At 45.6% G+C, this 25,714-nt stretch overlaps 1 protein-coding gene across 2 annotated transcripts; it reads left to right on the top strand.

Moving 5' to 3' along the window:
- The first annotated feature begins 68 nt into the window (after nt 1-68).
- cltcl1 (clathrin, heavy chain-like 1) lies at nt 69-25,714 on the top strand. Of its 2 annotated transcripts, XM_030358684.1 has the most exons (32): nt 69-425; nt 4,913-5,120; nt 5,883-5,885; nt 6,918-7,186; nt 7,766-7,927; nt 8,281-8,394; nt 8,493-8,666; nt 8,789-8,986; nt 9,295-9,495; nt 9,895-10,047; nt 10,360-10,482; nt 11,015-11,152; nt 11,249-11,413; nt 11,885-12,065; nt 12,346-12,509; nt 12,882-13,007; nt 13,613-13,755; nt 13,917-14,151; nt 14,443-14,565; nt 14,663-14,808; nt 14,951-15,134; nt 15,504-15,696; nt 16,382-16,539; nt 16,995-17,159; nt 17,847-18,122; nt 18,252-18,401; nt 18,494-18,625; nt 19,025-19,135; nt 19,497-19,667; nt 20,044-20,265; nt 23,401-23,476; nt 23,733-25,714. In XM_030358684.1, exons 1-32 carry the CDS (start codon nt 384-386, stop codon nt 23,852-23,854), a joined length of 5,028 nt encoding a protein of 1,675 aa, XP_030214544.1. In that variant the 5' UTR covers nt 69-383; the 3' UTR covers nt 23,855-25,714. The 2 variants fall into 2 exon arrangements, with proteins under 2 accessions (XP_030214544.1, XP_030214545.1); XM_030358685.1 differs by lacking the exon at nt 5,883-5,885.

Genomic DNA, 25,714 nt, shown 5'->3' with positions numbered 1-25,714 from the left:
ATTGCATTTGAGGAAGCTTATTATTGACTATATTGCCACATTCTTATGCATCAACTAGAACCAACATTTGAAGCGTTGTTTCATTAGTACGAACGCTCGAAATTGACTTATTTGATCACATATGGTTAAATCGTAATTTATGGGCACTAGTTTTCTTGGCGGAGGTGCAGAGCTTTGGGCTGAGGAGTGTTCTAGGGGGTTGCTGAATGGGAGCAGTCATTGGATTCGTGTGACATCAACGCAAGCCTCCCAGACTTTCCCTGCTCATCATAATTTAGTTTTGGGACGTATAGGGCACGTACAGTGAAAGCCCACATACATTCATTTTAGTGTCCCCCTCCCCTTTCCTCCATTGCGGATTCTCCAGACAGAAAGCCGCAAGAATGGCTCAAATACTGCCGATACGTTTTCAGGAACATCTGCAGGTAAGGATACGAAAAAATCACCAAATGAATGACTGAATGCTTATTTTTTTGCACAGTTTCACCTCCGTGTGTCTACCGACATTCACACGGCGTGTCGCGATTGAATGGGATATGGAAAGGGGCTGCAGGGTGGTGCTCGATATAGCTTCAGGCCTAGTTTTCTCCTGACCGGCAGATGATGACTTGTACAAATTGAATAGTCAGCTCGTACACAGCTCTATGCGGACCTCACCAATACGCCGCAATTGCGTGCAGTCGGACCACGTCGCTCGCTGTCAGATATGCGGGTGTATTCCCGCAACAACGGCGCTGTTTTGACAGTTTGTTGTTGTCGCCGAGTGGACTCAGCTGGTCGGGGGGGGGGGGTAAGATTGGTAGTGGATACTGAGTGACACTTGAAATGTTGCCCTGCGGCTACTCTTGCCACTGTCATGAAGCCCGCTGCCCAAGCTGACCGCGGAATAGAGCGTTTACTACAACACGCAACCCAATGCGGTAGTCCTGCCGGCGTAGGGTTTAAATGCCAGTGTCACCCCAGAAGCATGATTCAGTGAAATGTAGGCCGGCTGGGAATAATGGGCCAACGCCATAGCCTTTTCTATACTGGTACGTATCTGTTGTAAAACATGATCATGTTAACGGTCGCACTGTGAAAGCGTCTAGACGGAGTGCGTTAGGCTGCAGTGCTACGATGTATTTGATAATAAGACTAGGGAACATGGGGGGCTAGTTTGTTTAGGGTTTCCTTGAAGGCGCCTTACTGCCGCAAAATACAAACTTTGTGACGCGTTTGCACCGGTTTGCTCCCCCTCCCCTTTTATATAGCCCGTTGTTATGGTAACACCAGGCAGTGAAATGGCCTTTCAGTAGAAAGAGCTGTGAGCCACAACCCCACCTCCCCCCCCGCTCCCTTCCTCTTGCCAACAGTCCCACTTCCTGGGCCACAGATTCTCAATCCCCCAGACTGTGCTAGCCAAGACCCCACAGAATACCAGGCTACCATCACCCTTTTAATATGACGAACAGAAACACCACTGCACCAGACAGTGTTCCTCGTAATCCCTGACAATTCCCAGTTTGTTTTGTGTCAAACTTCTCGGGGCTACTCACTAACTTCTATGACATATCTTCCAAAACACATAACATTGATAAGAGCCATACTGCTTCTCACTCCATTACTATGGGGAAGTCACGTCCTTGCACCAGACATCACCCCCTAGGTTTCTCCTGCCCGGTCAAATATGCTTGGAATTTGCAAACCCAGGACTTTGGGCCTCAAGTTGTTTAGCTTTTACTGCCCTCTTGGCCTGGTATTTGCAGCTTCGATTTTTTTGCAGTCTATCCCCCATACTATCTATCCCCGGTTAGAAACCTAGTTCTCAGGCTCAACTGTAAGTCACTATGGATAAAAGACTCATACTCAATGTTGCGTTAGCATAAGGTTCACTAGATTCTAGTTCTGTTAGCCTGAACCCAGTCCCAGGTATTTTCAGAGTTGGTGTGAGATCCGTAACCCCCATCATGTCCTACCTAGAGTAGGCCATAATTATTCCCCCACTGGGCACACAATGTGGAAGACTCTTAAATGTATGGTTCCAGTTGTTGGAGAAGTGAAACTAGCCAATTTGTCACGCCACCAGATGACTAACCTTTAGAGTCGGTAAACGACATTATGCTTAGTTTCTTCGTCTTCTTATGATTAATTGCTTCAAGTCACTACACTTCAACTAGTCCTGGATAAACCGTGTCTATATCATTTAGAGTTTGAGTTTGTAATATTAAACCATCCGTAATGTCACAAACTTCTTCAACCAACGTGTCAGATATTATGGACAATGTCAGTCATTTCTGATGGTTTTCCAGATAGTGGAATGTTGGCTTTCTCTAAAAATAATAAATCAAGTTCATGTCAATCCTTTGAAAGTAACCTGAGATAGAGGCGATCAAAAAGGCCTCCATCAAGGGGGAGGTGGGCCTGTCCATCAACGAAACGCTGCCTCTGTGACTAACGAACAAACGTCAGGAATAGATGAGGCTAGCACTTCTTCTAACAAGGTCTTGCAAATCTCATCAGCACAGGAAACAGACGGAGCAAGAGGAAGTGATTTCATAATTTCACAGCAGCTGCTGGTCACCTTCGGGATGTGGGCCTGCGACCGGTTAAGGTTAATCAACAGGGACGACATGGTCATCATGGATGAGTGAGCCACATTGGGCGGACGTATGTGAGTCAGTTGCATGGGATGTTAACAGTAAGACACTCCTATCAGTGCAGTCCATGTGAAATCTGTCCCGCATCATGTTCCTACCCTAACCGTGAACTCGGGCGACTGTATTGAGGTGTGCATGTGTTGAGATGATGAGTGTTCACAGGAGAAAGTCAGGGATTAAGCACAGAGATAAAAGTGAGAATAATGGATATTTTGGTATGGATAAATAAATATTGTGTGAAATTTTGATTCAGACCAGAGATGACAATTCAAAATATATCAGGCATTCTGTAGTGCTTTCATATATTTTACTTCCTGTGTTTGTGTTGATGTGCTTGTTTGATTTCAAGCCATTGTTGCATCTATAAGTATAGCGCTTTTTCAAAATAAAGGTTTTGCGCCTCTTTCATGTTTTATTTGAAAGAGGCGATCCTCCTCAATATTGTAAATATTGAAATTAAGGTGGATTTACCCCCTGCTCCTGAAACTATGCCAATGTGTGTGTGCACGTAAATAGGAGTGCTGTTTTTCCTGTAAGTCAGTGACTTGCATATTGCTCAAGGCGTAAGTTACTGGAAGTGCGGTAAAGCCATTGTGTTTCTTTGAGTCAAACCTCCTCCATTACTTCTCCATAGCAGGTACACACACACACACACACACACACACACACACACACACACACACACACACACACACACACACACACACACACACACACACACACACACACACACACACACACACACACATATTGATCTTTCCGATACAAGATTTTTCCCCATAGCGTAACTACATCCGTACGAAAATGCAAACCTTTGATCCTCTACCTTCAAACAAGTGCTCCTGTGACATGGAAATCCTTCATGGCAGCCATAGTCTTTATGCAGGGTTGGGGACCATTGTTGAGCCAGAGAGCGTACCCTGGCCCTGACCATGCTCTTTTTGTGTCTGTCGTAGGGCAGTTGAAATGATTGAAACGGGACCGTGCGGTCGGGACTGCAGGCCAACAGGCCAGTAGTAGATAGCACTGGCCTTGTGAACACTGCGAAGATTCCTTTCCGCTTGCCTCAGTCCTGCATAATAGAGGCTGCTATACCCAGCCTGACCATCTGAACGAGGCTACCCGCTCCGTGTAGCCCTGTCAGTCCCTTGATTGTGTACCAAACAAATACATCTTGTGTTTAATGCTCGATCAAGGGAACAACTGTTTACTTATGGCTGTTTCGTCATGCCAGTTCGGTCTTTTTCTGTTTAAGATATATCATGGATATTTATAAAGACTTCAAGTCCCGATGCTCCTTCTTGTTCGGACAGTGAATATGCTATTATTACACAAACAAGTCCTATGATAACTCTGTCAGACGTTGATACTCAGTCACTTTCTCAGTTCGGATACATACAACCCTCAGGGGGAATCTCCAGACAGTTGTCTCAGACCTGTTAGCTAAACCTTGTTCTCACCCCAGATTATTTATACAGCTGGCACACTACAAGCTGTATGGTTGTCAGGCCACCAACCCTAGGACACAGATCCTTCCAGATGTTGCTGAAAGAAGTAATACTAACGCAACCAATACTGTAAACAGGGCATTGTTGAAGGGCTAGTGTTCTCTCATCACCGACAGCGTACATGAATGCTGCAGTCAACACTATCACCAGCTATTTGGGGAGTATAAAAACTATTTTGAGTTAATATCCTGTGTGCCCACGGTTGCACCCTGGGTGGAATCACTACGAAGCCCCCTTGTCTGGGAAACATCCATTCAACAATATCTCTGGAAAAGTTGACCCAAACTGCTGTTATAATGGCAACACGAGGCGCCTGCATTACCAACTTTACTACAGTTTCCTTTTTAAAGCTATTTTTAGTAAGGGCTGTGTATTCTTACGACGATGACGTAAGACTCTTGTTCCCTTTAGAGTCGTGCAGTTAGGCATTAATTTACCCATTCATCTTTTCCTCTCCTGTTTGTATGTGAAGCAATCTTAAATCCTACCATGTGTGTGAAACACACACACACACACACACACACACACACAGACACACAGACGCACATAGTTATCACTGGTGCTTTTATCCAATATCTAGCCATGCACCCCCATTTACTTCAAAAGGTCTACAGCTCCTAATTTCATAATGAGAAAACAAAATCACTGATCATGATGAACAATAATTTGAATCAGTCGCCCAGTCCTAATGGGGAGTCCCCTAATACACTGATCAAGTACTGCTTGAGGCTGTGATGTCTGATGAGTTTTTGGTTGGGCTTCTTCCAGCTGCAGAACCTTGGGGTGAACCCGGCCAACATCGGGTTCAGCTACCTGACCATGGAGTCTGACAAGTTCATCTGCATCAGGGAGAAAGTGGGTGATCAGAACCAGGTGGTGATCGTGGACATGTCCGACCCGACGAACCCCATCAGGAGACCCATCTCTGCTGACAGTGCCATCATGAACCCAGCCAGCAAGGTCATCGCCCTCAAAGGTATCCGCGTCAGCACTGTAGACAAGAGTCCAGCTGACAGATGCTACCCCCCTCAGACCGTCCAATAAGTCCTATGTTGTAACACCCATTAGAAACAAATGGCTTGTCTGCTTGAGTGTTTGGGATGGTTTGTTAGCTTAGCTCTCCAGACATGAGCTTAATGGAACTAGGGCTGGTTTCAGCCCGAAACGGCAGTTGGTACGTTATTGTATTATTGTCTCTTTTTGTTGTTGTTAGCAGCAAACACATTAACAGAAATCCTCTTGCTTTCCTGCTGCTATAAATATGTACCGCACACTAATTTCTATTGGTTGAGTGAATTAGATTTGTTGTGCAGTGTAAATACATTTTCTTCTGCATAATCCAACCCCTCAAGCACACCCACACATACAAAAGCACACAAACTGATCACAATTATGAAGCCATAATGCCAATACTTCTCTACAACCTCCCCCCCAATCTCTCTCTCTCTCTCTCTCTCTCTCTCTCTCTCTCTCTCTCTCTCTCTCTCTCTCTCTCTCTCTCTCTCTCTCTCTCTCTCTCTCTCTCTCTCTCTCTCTCTCTCTCTCTCTCTCTCTCTCTCTCTCTCTCTCTTCTATATCTTGCCCTCTCTCTCTCTTCTATATCTTGCCCTCTCTTGCTGTTTCTCTCCCCCCAACCCCTTTCATAACGGCCAATCCCCCCGGTCATCGTCTATCTCCCTTTTCTCCCTGGCTGTCCGTCTATCTTTCTCTACCTGGCTGTCTGTCTCTCTTCCCTCAGATGGTGAGTTGTCCGACCGCCTGACTCCGACGTGCCATGTCACAGTAGCCATGTCATCTCTCATAAAAGCTTGTCGCCTATACTTACCACCATGGAGAAACCAACACATGCACTAAAACCATGCACCCAGCACTCTACACCTTCTTAATGTGTACCATATCACAATTTCAGAATCTGGCGCTCCATACTTTTATGAGAACTATACATGTGTCGGCATGTTTCATGTTTTTCTGTGAAGCATTTGTCATGACATATGGGACACAATGAACAAGAGTGTGATGGGAATGTGTGTGAAAAGCGTGTGTGCCAGATTAACTCATATCCATGTGTAGATCTCTTCATGCAGCTGCGTTTGAGGTACGCCATACATCAAATCATTGTGTGTGTGTGTGTTCATGGGGGTTTGTCAGCCTATAGATCTGTGTACCTGAATCAATTTTCTCATTGATTGCGATCATGATTCTAGGTAATGTAACTATAGTCACACAACTTGTTCTCTCATTTTACTTTATTTAAAATCTTTAAAGTTGATTACAATTATTTGATCTCTCCAGATATTTGCAATGATCACTGCACAATTTCTAAAGATCAGTGTTTTACAAACCCTTTGGCAAAATAAACCTCTTGCCATTGCAAATGTACAATTCATTTGAAATGTATGAAATTCAAGTTTTCATAATGGGTTATGCACTGTTAATACACTATATAGGTGTTTTAACAGAAGTATTAAATGTGCAGGCAGAAGTCACATTATGACAAACTTGAAGCGGTATCATCTCTCTGTGACCAGTGGTTTGATCGGCTTTAGAAACAGCACACTGAAAACAGGACACCGAAGCCATGGACCCCTTCGAAACCCCTCTTCAAAGCCTCTTCCAGGCTTCACTTGTGGTTTCATGGTCTGTTGAAAGGGACTGGGTCCCACATGTCACTTCTTGGACGACGATGCACAGGCTCTGTAGGTCGTCGTCGTCCAGATCCTTTCCAGCCGCGTGTATTTCACCCTTCTGCTTCTCCTCACCTTCACTCCCTCAGCCGCCAAGACCCTGCAGATCTTCAACATCGAGATGAAGAGCAAGGTGAAGGCCCACAACATGACTGAGGAGGTCATGTTCTGGAAGTGGATTTCCGTGAACACCGTCGCCTTGGTGACCGAGGCCACTGTCTACCACTGGAGCATGGAGGGGGACTCGCAGCCCATCAAAGTGTTTGATCGTCACGCCAGCCTCGCCGGATGTCAGATCATCAACTACAGAACTGACGAGCAACAGAAGTGGCTGCTGCTGATCGGAATCTCTGCACAGGTATGCACGCCACGCTCAGGCTCACACTCACTCTCTCTCTCTCTCTCTCTCTCTCTCTCTCTCACTCTCTCAACCCCACACAGATGCGAGAGCGAAAATGTACGCGCGTGCAAGAAGAATTCAAACATGAGAGTATAAAAACAGAATAAAAAGAATAAAAGCAACAAAGACGGGGGGAATGAATATGGAAAGTTTGAGTGAAATGGGTATCTTCTCCTTCTGATGCATGCTCAAAATCCTGCCTTCTCTCTTGCCAATATGTGCACATCTGAAGCGCCCCATTCCAGGCGTTCCGGGGTGAGATCAGAACGCCTGAGAACAAGGTTTATACTCCAGTGATTCAGATAATTTATAGCAGGAATGAATCTTATATCTGCAGCTTGCCTTTAGGAATCAATGATCCTCGAACCTCTTCCAACCCCTAAATGACAAAATCTTTCTGCATTCACAGTGTGTCGTCCTGGACGAACGTGCCTGTCGAAGCACCAAACAATACACATTACTCTCACTCCCATGAGTCTCCACGTCATTTTCTTGTTGTATAATACTCATAATATTCTATATTGCTCCCGTGTGCAGCAAAACCGTGTGGTGGGGGCCATGCAGCTGTACTCCGTGGACAGGAAGGTGTCTCAGCCCATTGAGGGTCATGCTGCAGCGTTCGGGGAGTTCAAGGTGGAGGGAAACACCACCGCCTCCACCCTCTTCTGTTTTGCTGTGCGCTCCCAGGCGGGCGGGAAGGTAAGAGAGTTTGGAGAACGTTCAGGAATGTGGCAAATCCCTCAAAATCGTGTGTAGAACTCTGGTGTCTGGGTGGTTCTCACCACACGCACAAAGCAGGCTCCACTTTTAACAGTTTTTTAACAGAGAGCATGGTGTCTCGTAGGTCCTATTTCGCAAAGCTGTGTTATTTTGTGCTGATGCACGGAACTGGGCGACCTGTGCTATTCATCGAGAACAAAATGTAGTTGGATATGTTATTATAGGTTATTTTACATTAAGACTATGTGGACTTTACTGCAGACTTCCATTTTCCCCACTTGGGATTAGTTTTACCTGACACGGCAGCGCCGGCCGTCTCTTCTCTGTTCCAGTTGCATATCATCGAGGTGGGTCAACCGGCAACAGGCAACCAACCGTTTGCCAAGAAAGCGGTGGACGTCTTCTTCCCACCGGAGGCCCAGACAGACTTCCCCGTAGCTATGCAGGTGAGGAGAAAACGTTGTCTAGATGAAGCCTTCCCCGACCACTTCAAACAGGCCTCGCGTCGCTGACGCACGTATGACTGTCTTCCGTGGTCCCCCAGATCGGTACGAAGCACGGGGTGATCTACCTGATCACCAAGTACGGGTACATCCACTTGTACGACCTCGAGTCCGGCGTCTGCATCTACATGAACCGCATCAGCGCCGAGACCATCTTTGTGACCGCGCCCCATGAGCCCACCTCCGGGATCATTGGGGTCAACAAGAAGGGGCAGGTGAGGAATAGTTTAGTCGCTAGTTTATATCAGTCAGCAATCCACCGTAAAGGAAATGTCAGAACCGTCTTAAACAGATCTTTTGTTTGTTTAACAATTGACTTAACTTTATGTTTTTGTAGGTGTTGTCTGTGTGTGTGGAAGAAGAGAATATAGTCAACTATGCGACCAACGTTTTGCAAAACCCAGACCTGGGCTTGAGGATGGCTGTGAGGTCAAACCTAGCCGGAGCTGAGGAGCTGTTTGCCAGGAAGTTCAACACTCTGTTCGCACAGGGAAGCTACTCTGAGTCTGCTAAAGTCGCTGCCTCTGCCCCTAAGGTACAAACCCAACACACATATGCAGTCAAAGATTAATGGTTTTTACCTGCCAGAGCGTAACATCTACCTGCCAAGAATTGTTTAGTTTGTGTCCCTGATTTATTTTTTGCTGCAAATGGTCTTATCTATCAATCATTGGCTGGTGGGAGGTGTTCATTTTGAATCCTGCCTGTATTAATCTAACTGTGGCACAGCTTCTAATCACCAAAATGTAAATATTAGCTAATTCAAAATAGCCCTTCGAATAGTGACCTTGTGTCCCGTCCAATTTCTCTGACATCGCGGCCTCCCTGTCATCCCTGTCCCAGGGGGTGCTGCGGACCGCAGAGACCATCAGGAAGTTCCAGGGGGTCCCGGCCCAGCCTGGCCAGGCCTCGCCCCTTCTCCAGTACTTTGGCATCCTCCTGGACCAGGGCCAGCTCAACAAGTTTGAGTCTCTGGAGCTGTGCCGGCCCGTGCTCCAGCAGGGACGCAAGCAGCTGCTGGAGAAGTGGCTCAAGGAGGATAAGGTCTGACGTCGTCTCCACATGCGTTTCCTATTTCTTAACAAACCCTAGTCTAGTTTAGCTTTGCTTCTAGTCTTCACTTAGTGCAGTCTTTCTCTGTTTAGGTCATGATAAGAGAAACTGTTTTTTATCAATCCCACAGGGAAAACCTGCTTCTCTGTGGTTTAGAATCTGTTGATATATGAACTGTTATTGTAAAAGATTGATTGATCAATTGATGAAGGAAACCTTACCGCAAATGTACCTAATCTGTAATGGAACTGCTAAGCTAACTTTGAAGTTCTATCCAAAGGCACAAGCAGCACCTGATTCTGTGTCTAACACTTATCTCTAGTGGCTAAATAAAAAGGTAGGGTTCCTACACAACGATTTTGAGAAGTGACTGTTGGTGTCCTATTTCAGCTTGAATGTTCAGAGGAGCTTGGGGACCTGGTGAAGGCTTCAGACCCCACCCTGGCCCTCAGTGTGTACCTCAGAGCCAACGTCCCCAATAAAGTCATCCAATGCTTCGCTGAGACTGGACAGTTCCAGAAAATAGTGCTGTATGCTAAAAAGGTACAATTCTTGCTTCAAGTTAAGAACAGAGAAGTGTTTGTGCGGTTGTGTGTTTGAGTAGTGTGTGTGTGTATTTTGAGTAATGTGTGTGTGTCTATGTTAATTCTAATACAATTACCATCACTTATCCAATAAACACGCACATATGTCAAGTTAACATGTTTATCATGAAACTTGCCTCAGATTTTTGTTATCTGTGTGCAAGTGTCTAGGTATCAACGTTCGTTTACGATTAACATTTATTATACTAATCCTAAATGACCATGACTAAATGTAGGTCTAATTCATCTCAATACTATATTGTTATGCCAGGTGGGCTACACACCGGACTGGATCTTCCTGCTGAGGAACGTGATGCGGGTTAGCCCAGACCAAGGGCTGCAGTTTGCCCAGATGTTGGTCCAGGATGAGGAGCCCCTGGCTAACATCAACCAGGTACACTCCAGCGTCTACGGCCCAAACACTGAATCATTCAGACGCTCATTGGTACCCCTTCTGCCTTTTGGTTACTCCCCTACACTTAAACCGCATATCAGTACACACACGCACACGCACTTAACAATTGGCCAGTGTGGGAGACTTCCATCTGTGTTATGCCAGATGTGGCAGCAATGCCAGGAATGCAGTGACTCTTTGACCCCCGGCCCTCCTGCCTAAGCCCCATCCTCCCTAGCCTCGTCCCATCTCCACCAGGAAGCCGTCCCTGATGCTCGTAAGCTTCAGCTGTGTGCCTTTTGCAACTCTTGTCAAAAGTGCAGAGTAAAACCATCTGGACAGCAGGCCTGTGCTTCTGAACACCCAACCCAAAGAGGGCTGTTTTAGCCCCTTGTAGGCCTATTCCTCGTGGTTCGTAAAGATGTATGCAGAACGTCACCCCAAGAATCCTAACCTTTCTCCCGTGGAATGTGCTCTATCTCCCTCCCCTGCTCTGTGCGGCCCTCTCTCCTTTCCCCACTCCCTTCGGTAGATAGTGGACGTGTTCGTGGAGGGCAGTCTGATCCAGCAGTGCACCTCTTTCCTGCTGGACTCCTTGAAGAACAACCGCCCCGCCGAGGGCCACCTGCAGACGCGCCTGCTGGAGATGAACCTCATACACGCCCCTCAGGTAGACCCACCCGACATCCCGACGGGGGGGTGGGGAGCGGCAGCTACCGCACTGTAACAGGCCATGTGCTGAGTCAGTGCGCTCCTCTCTCTGCAGGTGGCAGATGCGATCCTCGGGAACCAGATGTTCACTCACTACGACCGGCCCCACGTGGCCCAGCTGTGCGAGAAGGCAGGCCTCCTGCAGAGGGCCCTGGAGCACTTCACCGACCTGTACGACATCAAGCGGGCCGTGGTGCACACGCACCTGCTCAACCCCGAGGTAAAGCCCCGCCCCCTGAATTAAGATTGTGTACTTGTAACCTACTTATTCACTGAAGGCTACTGCGTCATAAGCATGTTCTGAAAAGATTCACAGCCTGCAATATTTATATTTACATCATTTAGCAGACGCTTTTTTCCAAGGCTACTTGCAACCATTGATGATGGAGTTCATCATGCAAGGCAATAGCCAACTTGTGTGGAGCAGTGAGGGTTAGGTGCGTTGTTCAGGCAAAGTGCGACAATAAGGGACGAGGAGCCGGGGATCAAACTAGCAACCTTCCGGTAACAAGTCAACCCGCTCTCCCTCCTGGGCTTAGCCAACGCTAAATCCTGTTGCTGTTCTTGTTTGTTGTTTAAAGTGCGACCGTTTACTGCATTGGTCGAGGATTGCGTTCTCGCAGATCGGACCAATGATGAAGTCACATTATGACCGCCGTATTTGCCTCTGTTGTGATTTTCCCGCTCAAAGTGGCTGGTGAACTTCTTCGGCTCGCTCTCGGTGGAGGACTCGGTGGAGTGTCTGCGGGCGATGCTCTCCGCTAACATCCGGCAGAACCTGCAGCTCTGCGTCCAGGTGGCGTCCAAGTACCACGAGCAGCTGGGCACCCAGACCCTGGTGGAGCTCTTTGAGTCCTTCAAGAGCTACGAGGGTAGGTTCCAGGGAGATAAAGAGAGAGGGAGGAATCTGACTGTAACGTATGCCTGTCATACAGTACAGCAAAGTGAAAGAAGAGTCTAGAGAGAAAATGTATATAGTTTTGTAAATTATTGGCCTTATATATTTGGTATTTATATACAAATGTATATTTCGTGTTCACACAAGACGGTATGTTTGTAAATTTAACTAGATTAAGAGGAGATTCATGTATGAAAATGAACTGTTGTTAGTTACCAACGTTGTTTTCTCCCACTGTTTTGTCTCCTTTCTAGGCTTGTTTTACTTTTTGGGGTCGATTGTAAACTTCAGCCAAGAACAGGATGTTCATTTTAAGTACATCCAGGCTGCTTGTAAGACCGGCCAAATCAAAGAGGTTGAGAGGATCTGCAGAGAGAGCAACTGCTATGATCCAGAAAGGGTCAAAAACTTCCTCAAGGTACAACATTCTCTCTAGTACTTTATTGTGACCGAATCCCTGACGGGTGTCTTATTTTGTTCTGTAGACCTTTCGCCAAACACCACCTTATATGTAAACATTAAAACATTGACGAATAAACTTTCATCCACAAAGTGCCACTGTTTACAGTAATTCCTCTTTCTAATTTGAAAAAATAAAAGCACACAAATTAACATTATTGGGATTTTATTTGATCTACATTGTTTTTTCGATCATTGTTAAGGAATCCATTCTTTCTTTTAAACCATTTACCACAGACCCTCCCATGTATTTCCTAGTTAAGGCACAGCCAACTCATTTATTCATCAGATCGAGAATATAACGCGTCAAGTCGTCATTTCTGTTATTCAGGAGGCTAAGCTCACAGACCAGCTCCCCCTGATCATCGTGTGTGATCGCTTCGACTTCGTCCATGATCTGGTTCTCTACCTCTACCGCAACAGCCTGCAGAAGTACATCGAGATCTACGTACAGAAGGTACCGCAACGGCAGCTTTCGGAGCTAGATATTATTATTGGAAAAATGTCTACAATAGGGCCCCTTTAATTATTATCATTAAGACCTCTTCAAAATAATGATTGAAATGCAAAGTATACACTTCGGGTCAATGGATAATCTCTAGCAATAGATATCCTGCCCCCGTTCCCCTCCAACCGTTCTCTCTTTGTTGATTGGTCTTTCGAAACATTGCCCATTGTTTATTTGCAGCAGCTGGCTTCCGCTATGTCCCCGACATTTTGGATTTGACTCGCTGCACAAAGTACTTTCACTAGTGGTCTGGATCACTTTATAAACCAAGAAGTGCTTCGCTGAGAAGAACCATTAGCTGCATCAATAATGGGTCATATCGAATCTGCAGATTTTCTTTCCAGCACTTTACGGTGGAGAGATGTTACAGGTTTCAGATTTCAGGGTTCCCACGTCAGATTATAATATAGTAATACTCCCCAATTAGCTCTCACTGGTGTGTCCAAGGACTAAGGCGAAGTAGAATTTGTACAACTGCCCCACTTTGAGGCCTGCTCACCCGGCGGAGCTCCATGTAGGAGGTGTGTTTGAGAGGTGTGCTGCTTGTCCACCAGGTGAACCCCAGCCGTCTGCCAGTGGTGATCGGGGGGCTGCTGGACGTGGACTGTGCCGAGGACGTCATCAAGAACCTGATTATGGTGGTGCGAGGCCAGTTCTCCACCGACGAGTTGGTGGAAGAGGTGGAGAAGAGGAACAGGTATTTGTTATAAAGGATAACTGATCTATATAGGTTACTGCTACAAGGATCCCACAATGTTGAGGTGTGTGTGTGTGTGTGTGTGTGTGTGTGTGTTACCTATTTTCTCAAGTTTACGGGACCCTGCTTCGCTCCACGTCACACTCTTGCCCTCCTCTCAGGTTAAAGCTGCTGTTGCCGTGGCTGGAGTCTCGCATTCATGAAGGTTGCGAGGAGCCCGCTACCCACAATGCCTTGGCAAAGATCTACATCGACAGCAACAACACCCCCGAACGCTTCCTGAAGGAGAACCCGTTCTATGACAGCGCTGTGGTGGGCCGCTACTGTGAGAAGAGGGACCCCCACCTGGCCTGCGTGGCCTACGAGAGGGGCCAGTGTGACCTGGACCTCATCAAGGTGAGGGTTTCGCTATAGCTGACTCTTAGTCGCTGTAAGGTTGACCAAATGTTGATGTTATTGATGTTTATATAAATATAGAATAAAATGATGATTATTGTACTGTTGTACTAATGATGACGATAATTATGATGATAGGAATCTGAATAATATCAGAATCTGAATAATAATCAGGATGTAATAAATATATAAATGAATTTAATACATTGATGACAATTATTTATACTACTTATCTATTGTGCTGTTGGTGTTTTTCAAAGTAATATATAATTTCTTTGTCATCTGATCCAGGTTTGCAACGAGAACTCCTTGTTCAAGAGTGAAGCGCGCTACCTTGTGCGACGGAAAGATCCAGAACTATGGGCCACCGTCCTGGAGGAGAGCAGTCCCTACAGGAGACAGCTCATCGACCAGGTGGGGATCCTTCTGGAAGACACTTTCACTCAAACAAATGACGGACACTAATGAAAAAAACGGACACTAATGTTCATGTTTTTACCCCGATGGCAAGGTGGTACAGACCGCTCTGTCCGAGACCCAGGACCCGGAGGAGGTGTCCGTCACGGTCAAGGCCTTCATGACAGCCGACCTGCCCAACGAGCTCATAGAGCTGCTGGAGAAGATCGTCCTGGATAACTCTGTCTTCAGTGAGCACAGGTGCGCCAGACCCTCCAAGACGTCTCCCGCCTTCAGGGAGGGCGGCTCGGTGTTGTAATTAGAAGCTGGTGTTAAACTCTAGGGGGGGAGGCTTTGGAAGCGTGCCAGGGCGTTAAATCTCTTCATTTGTCTCCACGTCCAGAAACCTCCAGAATTTGCTGATTTTGACGGCGATCAAGGCCGACCGCACGCGCGTGATGGAGTACATCAACCGGCTGGATAACTATGACGCGCCGGACATCGCCAACATCGCCATCAGCAATGAGCTCTTCGAGGAGGCCTTCGCCATCTTCAAGAAGTTTGACGTCAACACCTCGGCCATACAGGTGAGATAAACGCACTGCCTGTCCAACCGTCCTCCGCCATTAGTCCTGCTTTTGTATTTCACCCTTAACTCCCAAAGCATGTTTTATTTATTATATGTATATATATATAGATAATTTCTTATTTTTTTATGTATGTTTGTTTACATATATTTTTTTATATAATTATTTCTTATTTTGTTATAATTTTGTTAAAATATATACTTTTTGTTTTTGATTGCTTTTATTTACAAAAATGCTGACCATTTTGTTAACACAAACATCTCTGAAACCCAACCTCAAAGCCCTTGAACTCAGTACAGTTCACAGAAGCCACAAAAACAGAAAAAAAATCAATCACCAAACCATAACAACTTTACCCGCGGGCTCCAGGTGCTGATCGAGCACATCCAGAACCTGGACCGGGCTTACGAGTTTGCAGAGAACTGCAACGAGCCGGCGGTGTGGAGCCAGCTGGCCACGGCGCAGCTCCACCGGGACCTGGTGAAGGAGGCCATCGACTCCTACATCAAGGCCGACGACCCCTCGGCGTACATGGAGGTGGTCAACGCCGCCAGCAAAAACAGTACGTCCTCCCGTTCACACCCCGCGCATGTAGCGCCGGACAAAGAAAGGGTTACCAGATTGAGCGGGAAATCTGTCTCAATCTGGCAACACTGAGTAGAAATAGTAGTAGTAGTAGTACGGTGGATTTGGTTGTCCCTGAGGCAGGCTGGTGTTGATGGCTTAGCCATTGTGTGTAACATCCATTTTGTCACACTTCATCCACTATCAGTGTGTGTACCATCCATTTTATCCCAATTCATCCACTCTTAGTGTGTGTAGCATCCATTTTGTCACACTTCATCCACTATCGGTGTGTGCAGCATCCATTTTGGTGACATACGGCACACCGTTATGTGTGACAAAATGGATGCTGCACACAGTGGTAGTGGATCAAGTGTGACAAAATGGATGCTGCACACAGTGGTAGTGGATCAAGTCATGTGACAAAATGGATGTTAGACACAGTGGTAGTGGATCAAGGGTGACAAAATGGATGCTACACATACTGACTAAGCCATTCACCCTGCCTCAGGGACAACCAACATGTCCCTACTACTACTTCTACTCAGTGTTGCCAGATGTTACTATGTAAAACGCTTTGAGTGTCTTGAAAAGCCCTGTATAATTGCGATGAGTTATTATCATAACATATTATCATTACATTGTCATCGAGGGCCACATCTTTTGCTCTTCTCGACCCGTAGATAACTGGGAAGACTTGGTGAAGTTCCTGCAGATGGCTCGGAAAAAGGCCAGGGAGTCGTACGTCGAGACGGAGCTCATCTTCGCGTTGGCCAAGACCAACCGTCTGGCCGAGCTGGAGGAGTTCATCAGCGGGCCCAACAACGCTCACATACAGCAGGTGAAAACACGCTCACACCTCGTCTGTTTTACATGATAGAGTGTGTTGTACTGGTATAATACCACTACGGCTCTTCAGAAAAGGCACTGTTAGTTTCGTTGTTGTTCTGTGGAGCCCGTTGGGCACAATGAATTCAGATCCAGGAATAATTCTGAGGAGAAATAGTCAAAAATAATAAAAATAAAATACAATCAGCACATGCATTCAATCTAACCAATTCATACACACAAATATTTATAATCATCAAATATAAACGATAAACACTTAAAGTGAAATCAGAAATATTGTGAAGTTAACAAGGTATATGCATAGGAACAAGGGTAAATAAATATATGCACAGCGTGAAGAAGGGTGTAATTCTACATAAAAAGGGTGAACAAGGCTGTAAATGTGTATGTTAAACAGCGACCCAGGACATGCATGTAAAGGTAATCCCGCTGGCCGTCTCTGTCCAGGTGGGCGACAGGTGTTACGAGGAGGGCATGTACGACGCGGCCAAGCTCCTGTACAACAACGTGTCCAACTTCGCCCGGCTGGCCTCCACGCTGGTGCACCTGGGAGAGTACCAGGCTGCCGTGGACAGCGGCAGGAAAGCCAACAGCACCCGCACCTGGAAGGAGGTAACCCCTCCCAGCTGGAACCATGCACCAACACGAGGCAGTGCACTGATGATGTGATATTAGTATGCAGCGGCTGTTGCCTTATCATGCATGCTGTCATCAGATGCCAAGTGCTCTGTTTTAATGTGTATTCCGTATTGTGTTGCACAGCTTGAGCCTAGTTGTGGTTTTAGAGATCAAATAAGTATTGGATTGATGTAGGCCAATGCCGAGGCTGACGCCATGTTGTATGGGATCTGTGTCGGTATGGGAATCATCAGCAAAAGATTATTCTCTTTTAATGGCTGGTTCTCATCAAGGGGAAACTGCAGAAAAAACTACAATAGAGGAATTTGATTTCGCCAATCAATATCTTGACATCTACAACTGTAAAGATAATCAACACCACTTATATCATGATATTACCATGCAGTGGAAACCTATTAATACACGCTGACTGGTCCACCCCCAATAATGCAACTTGGCTTGTGAAATATTTCCGGTAATAGTTTGAGACCAAAATAAATATCGGTATAGTATGGGAAGATGGTAATTATCATGGGATCAGCTTAAGAATCATCCTCAATAATATTGCTCCTTTTGTTATCATCATTGCGAGGAAAAAACAACAACACGACAGAGGAACTCAACAAGTGAAGATCTGATGATTCCTCCAGAAAGAGTAAACAACCCAACGCGTCTCCCCAGGTGTGCTTTGCGTGCGTGGACGGTGAGGAGTTCCGGCTGGCCCAGATCTGCGGCCTGCACATCGTGATCCACGCCGACGAGCTGGAGGAGCTCATCAGCTACTACCAGGACCGGGGCTACTTCGAGGAGCTGATCGCCCTGCTGGAGGCGGCGCTGGGCCTGGAGCGCGCCCACATGGGCATGTTCACCGAGCTGGCCATCCTCTACTCCAAGTTCAAGCCCCAGAAGATGAGGGAGCACCTGGAGCTCTTCTGGTCTCGGGTCAACATCCCCAAGGTGCGTGGGTGTGGGTGTGGGTGTGGGTCTGGATGTGTGCCGCCGTTATTTGTGTGTTTTAAACGTGGTACCGATGTCGGACGGCATTGCACATTCTTACTGACCCGGTGTTTGTTGCCATGACTTCAGGTGCTGCGTGCGGCAGAGCAGGCTCACCTGTGGGCGGAGCTAGTGTTCCTCTACGATAAGTACGAGGAGTACGACAACGCTGTCCTCACCATGATGTCACACCCTACAGACGCATGGAAAGAGGGTCTTTTCAAAGACACCATCGCCAAGGTAACGTGCGGTGGAAGTCGCTCGTCATAGGTCAAGCTGTGTCTTGGTTACTTCTTTCTAAAACGTGTGCGTGTGTCTCTCTGTTTCTGCAGGTTGCCAACGTGGAGTTGTACTATAAATCCCTCTCATTTTACCTGGACTTCAAGCCCCTGCTCTTAAACGACCTGCTTGCTATCCTGTCCCCGCGGCTAGACCACAGCCGGGCTGTCACCTTCTTCTCCAAGGTAACGGACACGCATTAGATCAATTATTTTATTTTATTACATTTTTTAAAGGGATACGCCGTTTCGTTTATCAAAATGAAATGCCAGTCACAACACCACAGGGTTGCAGTTTGTCCACAAAAACACCAATAATTCAGCCTTACATTCGGCGCTGTGACTATGACCGGTACCTCTGATGCGCCTTTGGCACAATTATATTAGCGGACGCTTCTGGGTGGGTGGTCCGCGCAGCGGGAAACCCACTAGCGGCGCATCTAAGGTAGCCTGACAATCCCAGCTCAGAATATAGAACCGGGTGAGACGGGCCTCCCTTGTTAAGGTTCACCTTTGACGTTGATGGTTTTCTTTTATGACTGGTTTCCTGTTTGCTGTGGTGGCTGTCATGGCGCTGGTGCTCAGGTGGACCAGCTGAAGCTGGTGAAGGCGTACCTGAGGTCGGTGCAGAGTCACAACAACAAGGGAGTGAACGAGGCGCTGAACGACCTGCTGACGGAAGAGGAAGACTTCCAGGTGTGTCCCCTCACACCTGCTGCACAGCCACAAAATTAAGATATTTCAATTCAATTTATTTGTATAGCCCCTAAACACGTTACAGTCTTAAAGCGCTTAGCAGGCCAAATATTTATGACAGAAGATACAATTATTCTGATATAAACGATTTTGTATGAATTAAATCGCTCGTATCAGCTTTATGCCCCCCTACCCTTATCTCTGTCCTGAATTTTCTTGGGGCCTCCGTGATAACTCCCGCGGCCACTAGGGGACACTGATGAGCATACACTACCAGTGATACACACGCCCTGTCCCTGGGGTCGTTTGATCATGAACACCACGTTATTTGTTTTGCCTTTGCCTGTGTGTGATCTTAAAGGGCTTAAGGGCGTCCATCGACGCGTACGACAACTTTGACACCATCGGACTGGCACAGAGGTTGGAGAAGCACGAGCTGATTGAGTTCAGGCGGATCGCCGCCTACCTCTACAAGGGCAACAACCGCTGGAGACAGAGTGTGGAGCTCTGCAAGAAGGACAAACTCTACAAGGTACCAGGCCCGACCTCAACATGGCTACTACAGGACACATCTAGTTCAAGGGTTAACCGCATTTCCAGGTGCCTCCAATAGGTGGCAGTGTTAGTCTTTTTTGCATTGACATACCACACTTCTCCTTAACATCCCATCAGTAGTCCTGAACTGATAGAGGATGACCACATTTAATGGTGCTGTAGGTAATATTTAACAGCGATAATTTAATTTTTATTAGTTAGTAAATCACAGCCATCTGTCGGCTATTAGTGAGTGACATGCTCTGTGAAAATTGGTTTAGAGTTGACTGCACACCTGCATGGGGATGGTTTATTCCCCAGTTTATTATTCCCACATTACAAACAACGGGTTGACCATTCTGAAATTTTCCCAGGATGCAATGCTGTACGCGGCCGAGTCAAAGGAGGCCGAGCTGGCCGAGACTCTCCTCCAGTGGTTCCTGGAGGAAGGAAAGAAGGAGTGCTTCGCCGCCTGCCTGTTGGCGTCCTATGACCTGCTGCACCCCGACGTGGTGCTGGAGCTAGCCTGGAGACACCAGATCATGGACTTCGCCATGCCCTATTTTGTCCAGGTCATGAGGGAGTACCTCGCCAAGGTGGGCGCCAAAATCCCTCTCTCTTTTTCTTTCTTTCTCTCTTAATTTTTAATTTTATTCTATCCCTTCTCTTTCTTTTTGTTTGTTCGTTCATTATTTAGTGTGTTCTGTTTTTGTTTCGTTCGTTCGTTCTTTCGTTCGTTCGTTCGTTCGTTCGTTCGTTCGTTCGTTCGTTCGTTCGTTCTTTCTTTCTTTCTTTCTTTCTTTCTTTCTTTCTTTCTTTCTTTCTTTCTTTCTTTCTTTCTTTCTTTCTTTCTTTCTTTCTTTCTTTCTTTCTTTCTTTCTTTCTTTCTTTCTTTCTTTCTTTCTCTCCTTTCTTTCTTTTGTCTCTTTTTTACTCTCTCCTTTCTTTCTTTTGTCTCTTTCTTACTCTCTCCTTTCTTTATTTTCTCTCTTTCTTACTCTCTCCTTTCTTTATTTTCTCTCTTTCTTAACCATTTTCCTTTCTTTCTTTTGTCTCACTTTCTTACTATTTTCTTACTCTTTCTTTCTCTGTTGCTCTTCCTTTCTTTCTCGTAATTGTAAACATTGCCACAAGAGAGCGAATGACTTTGGAAGGAAATGGTTTCCATCAGATGTGATTTGCTCCGTGAGGTCATGCCAGGCCCTCTCTTTGCGTTCTTTTCCAGGTTGATCAGTTTGCTGAGAAGGTGACGGTCTCTGGGCCAGCTTTTTTTATACCTTTGTGTTTTGTTTTTCTAATTCTGTCGTTACTTATCCCAGAAGGATTCTAATTGACTTTTATAAGACAAAATATACAACAACCTAACTTAGGCAAAGGTTTAACTCAAGTCCTGAAGAAATAAATATATGTGTGTGTGTGCGTGTGCGCGTGCGCGTGTTGCTAGTTTTAGATTCAGGCACTTGCATGTTTGTGTACGCATGTCTTCTCTGGTTCCCAGAGAAGGCTAGTTCAAACAAGCAAAGCACTTCAAAGTAAGCAAAACAAAGAATTGTAATTTAATAATGGTTACAATTTGCAACATTCAGACGACAACCACTGACTGTATTTGAAATAGCTCCCTTGTGTGGACTTGATGATAAAGCCGTAATTACACATAGCTTTTCACCATGTCACGCCATAGACTCCCCATCACCACACTACTCTTTGTGGGGATTTCGGTTCTACTCTGTTACATGAGCCGAGGGTGGGATGTCTGCATGCTCGGGACTTCACTGGCCCCAAACCTTAAAGACTCTGCATGTTATAGATCCTCAGGACAAGATGTCGCCCACTCACAACTAACCCTTTCCTCCTGGTGTTTTTCTCTTTATCTTTAATCTAAAAACAACAACTCTGGTCATGGATAGATGTTTCCTGTAGTACTAGTAGTATGAGTAGTACTGAATGTATATATTGACGTGTGAGGTTAGTTCCCAGATGTACAGCATTACAACACAGTACTAGATAATTTGGCTGATTGTACTTTTAGGAGGGAAATATAAAATGAGATTTAAAATATTTTGATCCCAGACGAGAAATCTGGGAGCCACAACAGCAAGTACAGGACAATAGTAGAATAAAAAAGAGAAAATCTTCAAAAGAGATTATACTTAAAAAATATTCAGAATAAGTGTAGTGGAAAAGTAAATGCTTTGATAAATATAGAATATAGACCATGATGCAAACCTATGAAGAAGATGGATGAAGAGAAAGGACAATGCTTGTAAGATGGAGGTCCACCTTCTCCTCACCAACAGTTGGCAAGTGTTTCCCTATAATAATGGTCGTGCATCTGTACTCGCCTGAAACCATTAAGGACTGAACACCAAGCCTGACAGTCATTTTTCTCTGTGCAGCTCTTTTTAGTTTCCATCGGTTGTAGTCATTGATTTTTCCTTTTTCCAGGGATCTGCCTTGTCTTATAAATCACACCAGCCTGTTAAGGCTGTAACCTTGCAGGCAACTTCTGTAGCCCTGAGGTTAGAATCTCCTGACTTCTGTTAGCTTAGCCTGTAGTTTCACCCCTTGAGCCAGAACCTCTGGCAAGGGAGGTCTTTCATCAGGGATCTCAGTGGATTCTTTTTTAGTATTACAGTCAATAAGAAATCATAACAATTATTTTTATTTTTATTCTGATTGCTTTCCAATGAGTATATTTTTCACCAAATATGTCATAAACTTTAATCTTTCAATAACAGATGTGCATTTAATTGGGTTAGTATCTGTATTTGAAACATTTAATTTGACTTTAATTTGACATTTAGATTTTTTCCTGGATCCCAACCATTGTTTAGCTCTTTTATCTGTACTGTCATTTGTATTCCAAAAGCACAGTGCTTGAAAAAACTACCTGGATTATTTTCAGAATTTCACAATGGTTGCCACATCACCACCCCATAAGTAAATAGAAAGGCTTGTCGACGATAAAACGCACCACACAAGACCGCACTTTTAACCCTGTTTATTACCACCCAATTACATCTTACTTACAACAATAAATAGCATGCATGTGTGAGCTAGCCTATGACGCTCATACACACAGTATGTCTCCGGGACTCTTATTTAACCATGGATACATGGAATAAAACTAATCCTACCCTGGGAAAAAAATCCAATCCATGTTCTTAAGAGCACTAAACCAATCGATTTTTTAACCAAGCCACTCACCTCTCTTGCAAGCTTTAGTGAATAGTCTGAAACCGTTTTGCATGGCATCTTTAAGGTAGTATACGTATCGTGGACTGTATGTACTGTAGCACTGCTATTTGTTGTTTGAGAATTGTATACTGACTTTGTTGTATATTGAACTGTATGGTAGGTCTGATGTTTTTACTATTTTTTGCCCTAGATGTAAAATGTCAAAGATAGGTATTCTGGTTAGCAACTTGAGTATTATAACTGATTACTACAAATGTCAGTTAATTATGATTTTAATTGGATTCATGTGCTGGAACCCTATCCAGGAACCATCTTTTATCGGCAATCATTTGTACTGGCATGTCACATCTTCCCCCCTCTGGAATGTAATTAATCCTTCTTATAAAAGACAAACCGTAATAGGTGGTTGTTAAGACGCTTACAGGAAACTTTGTTTTTAACATGGTAGACCTTCTCCAACTTGTCCAACTGATTATTGTCCGATTTCTCACCTCATTCTGTTTCATTCCGTTTCCTTCTCCCTACGCCTTCAGGTGGATAAGCTGGAGGAGCTGGAGAGCCAAAGGAAAACTGAAGACGAGGTCACTGAGCCCCAGCCAATCGTGTTCGGTACGTCACACCGTCCGCACGCCAGCCATTTGTACGATCGTTGCTAAGGAAACCACAATGTTAATTTATGTCGCTCATCACCCTTTATGTCTTGGGTTACACGCTCGACATCTGCCGGGACCTAGGGTTCTATTGTCAGCCTGATTTTATGGGATTTAATTTATGGATGAAAAGATGTTCGATAATGCTCAAAGACAAATCCGTCAACGTGTGTGTGCGTGTGTGCGTGTGTGTGTGTGTGCGTGTGTGTCTACAGGTCAACAGCTGATGCTGACCGGCACCACGCCGGCTGCTGTGACTCCCCAGGTGCCCTACCCAGGCTACGGCTACGCCGCTCCGGGCTTCCCTCCTCAGCCCGCCTACGGCTTCAACATGTAACAACCTGTCACCTAACCAGCCCCCCCCCCCCCCCCCTCATGTCACCGCTGTGAGTCTCCCACATTCCCTGCTAGATGGAACTGACACGCCACACCTGGGCCCCCCTCTCCCCATTACAACATCACACACTTTACTCGACAATCCTGTTCCCCCCCCCCCCCCCCCCCCCCCCCCCCCTCACCACCACCACCCTCCCTACATCTCAGTTCCCATTCCCTGTGATGGTGGAGCGAGGTCTGAGCTGAGCCGTTGCAGCCAGACAATATAAAAAAAAAATAATAATAATACATTATAAACAATAACACCGCATGATGTCGCCTCTCCGCCCCCCGAGACGGAGGAAGAGGAGAAAAAATAAAAACAGAAACAACCATATACCCAGGAGAGGGTTCATGATGTGAACCACTCTCCCCATCCGGCTCCCCCCCCCCTGTTCCACAGAGACTTTATCCCCCCCACCCTCCTGTCCCCTTCATAAGGAAACAGCACTGTTGAGAGACTTGAATACTGAGCAGCCAGGGGGGGGGGAGGGAGTGAGTTGGCGGGTGGGTACGGCGGTGTAGCGTCTGTCCCTCTCTCACGGAGCCCGGCTGAGGCCTTCTACTTCCATGAGGTGGCAAAACTGGGTCATTCTTTTGTTTGTCGTTTGTATTCACAACTGCCCTGTGTCTCCGATCGGACGGCTACTGTGCAATAGACCTTTTATTTGTTGTTTTTTTTGTTTTTTTTCATTGTTTCATTTCCGTTTTGGGATTGTCTTTCATTTTTTTTGCAATAGGTACCTTTTTTTTTTTCTTTTTTTTTTTTCGTGTGTTTGGAGTGCAACGCAATGTACGTTCACAGAGGTTTACTGGAACACTAGAGGGGTCTGACGGTCGCGGTACTGTACTGTATGCGCTGGTGTTGCCTCTGAAGCAGCACTCGATTGGTTGCGTTGGGGAAAGCGGAGAGACACTTCATGAGACTCACCCGCTCACCTTTTCACCTCTGGTCAGAACGGGAGCTGCCGCTACTGCGGCCGGTCCTCCATTAACCTCTGCGATACTGGAATGTAAAAGTCTTGAAGAAGGTTAATGAATGAGGGATGATGATGAATGAGAAAGAAGGAAAAAAAGGTGAACCATTTTAAAGCAGAAAAAAATGACAACCGTGAAACAAAAAACTACTATATGCTGTTGTCTGTGCATGTGCTGCCAAACTATATTGCTGCAACAAGGAGCACAATTTCCATGTTATACTCAAAGTCTATCAAGTATTACTAATGTTTCGTCTGAGAGAACCTCGAAGCTCATGAACTTCCTCCTCACTCGACTAACCGAACGGTGACGAGACGCACCAAGCAAGCAGGGAAAAGATGAAACAGGGGAATATAGTTCACACGCTTAAACCCTGGTGTCCGTTTGTTCAAAAATAATAATTATTGTACTGAAAGCAGTGTGTAATTTAAGATATGTTGAGATAACTAATCAAATAAGTCAAATATTATGAAATACCGTATAATGTATTGTCTATAGAGTATTGTAGTCTTAAAAAATGCATAATGATTTTTTGTAAGAAAAAGTACAAAATCCCAAAAAGCAGGATACAACCAATAAAAACGCTCCAACCAGCCTATGGTTCAGTAGATCTTCTTCCTCTCCAGGCAGCCAGTGCTTTAGAAGAGCATTTTTGTTTGTGGTTTTGTCATCCATGTGTCCACTATAAGCCTGTAAATACTTTGCCATAGCACCATCGTGTCAACTTTTGGATCGATGTTCCCAAGACTAGAGCGAAGCAGAAAACCATTTAGCTGCTCCACAAGCCCTTCCATTATCTGCACAAGTCATGCATACAGAAAGATAAATAAAAGTTTACACACAC

This window comes from Gadus morhua, chromosome 6 (assembly GCF_902167405.1).
Source record: "Gadus morhua chromosome 6, gadMor3.0, whole genome shotgun sequence".
In the NCBI taxonomy this organism is placed as follows: domain Eukaryota; kingdom Metazoa; phylum Chordata; class Actinopteri; order Gadiformes; family Gadidae; genus Gadus; species Gadus morhua.
Note: the sequence above shows the minus strand (reverse complement) of the source record. Positions and strands in the feature narration are given on the sequence as shown.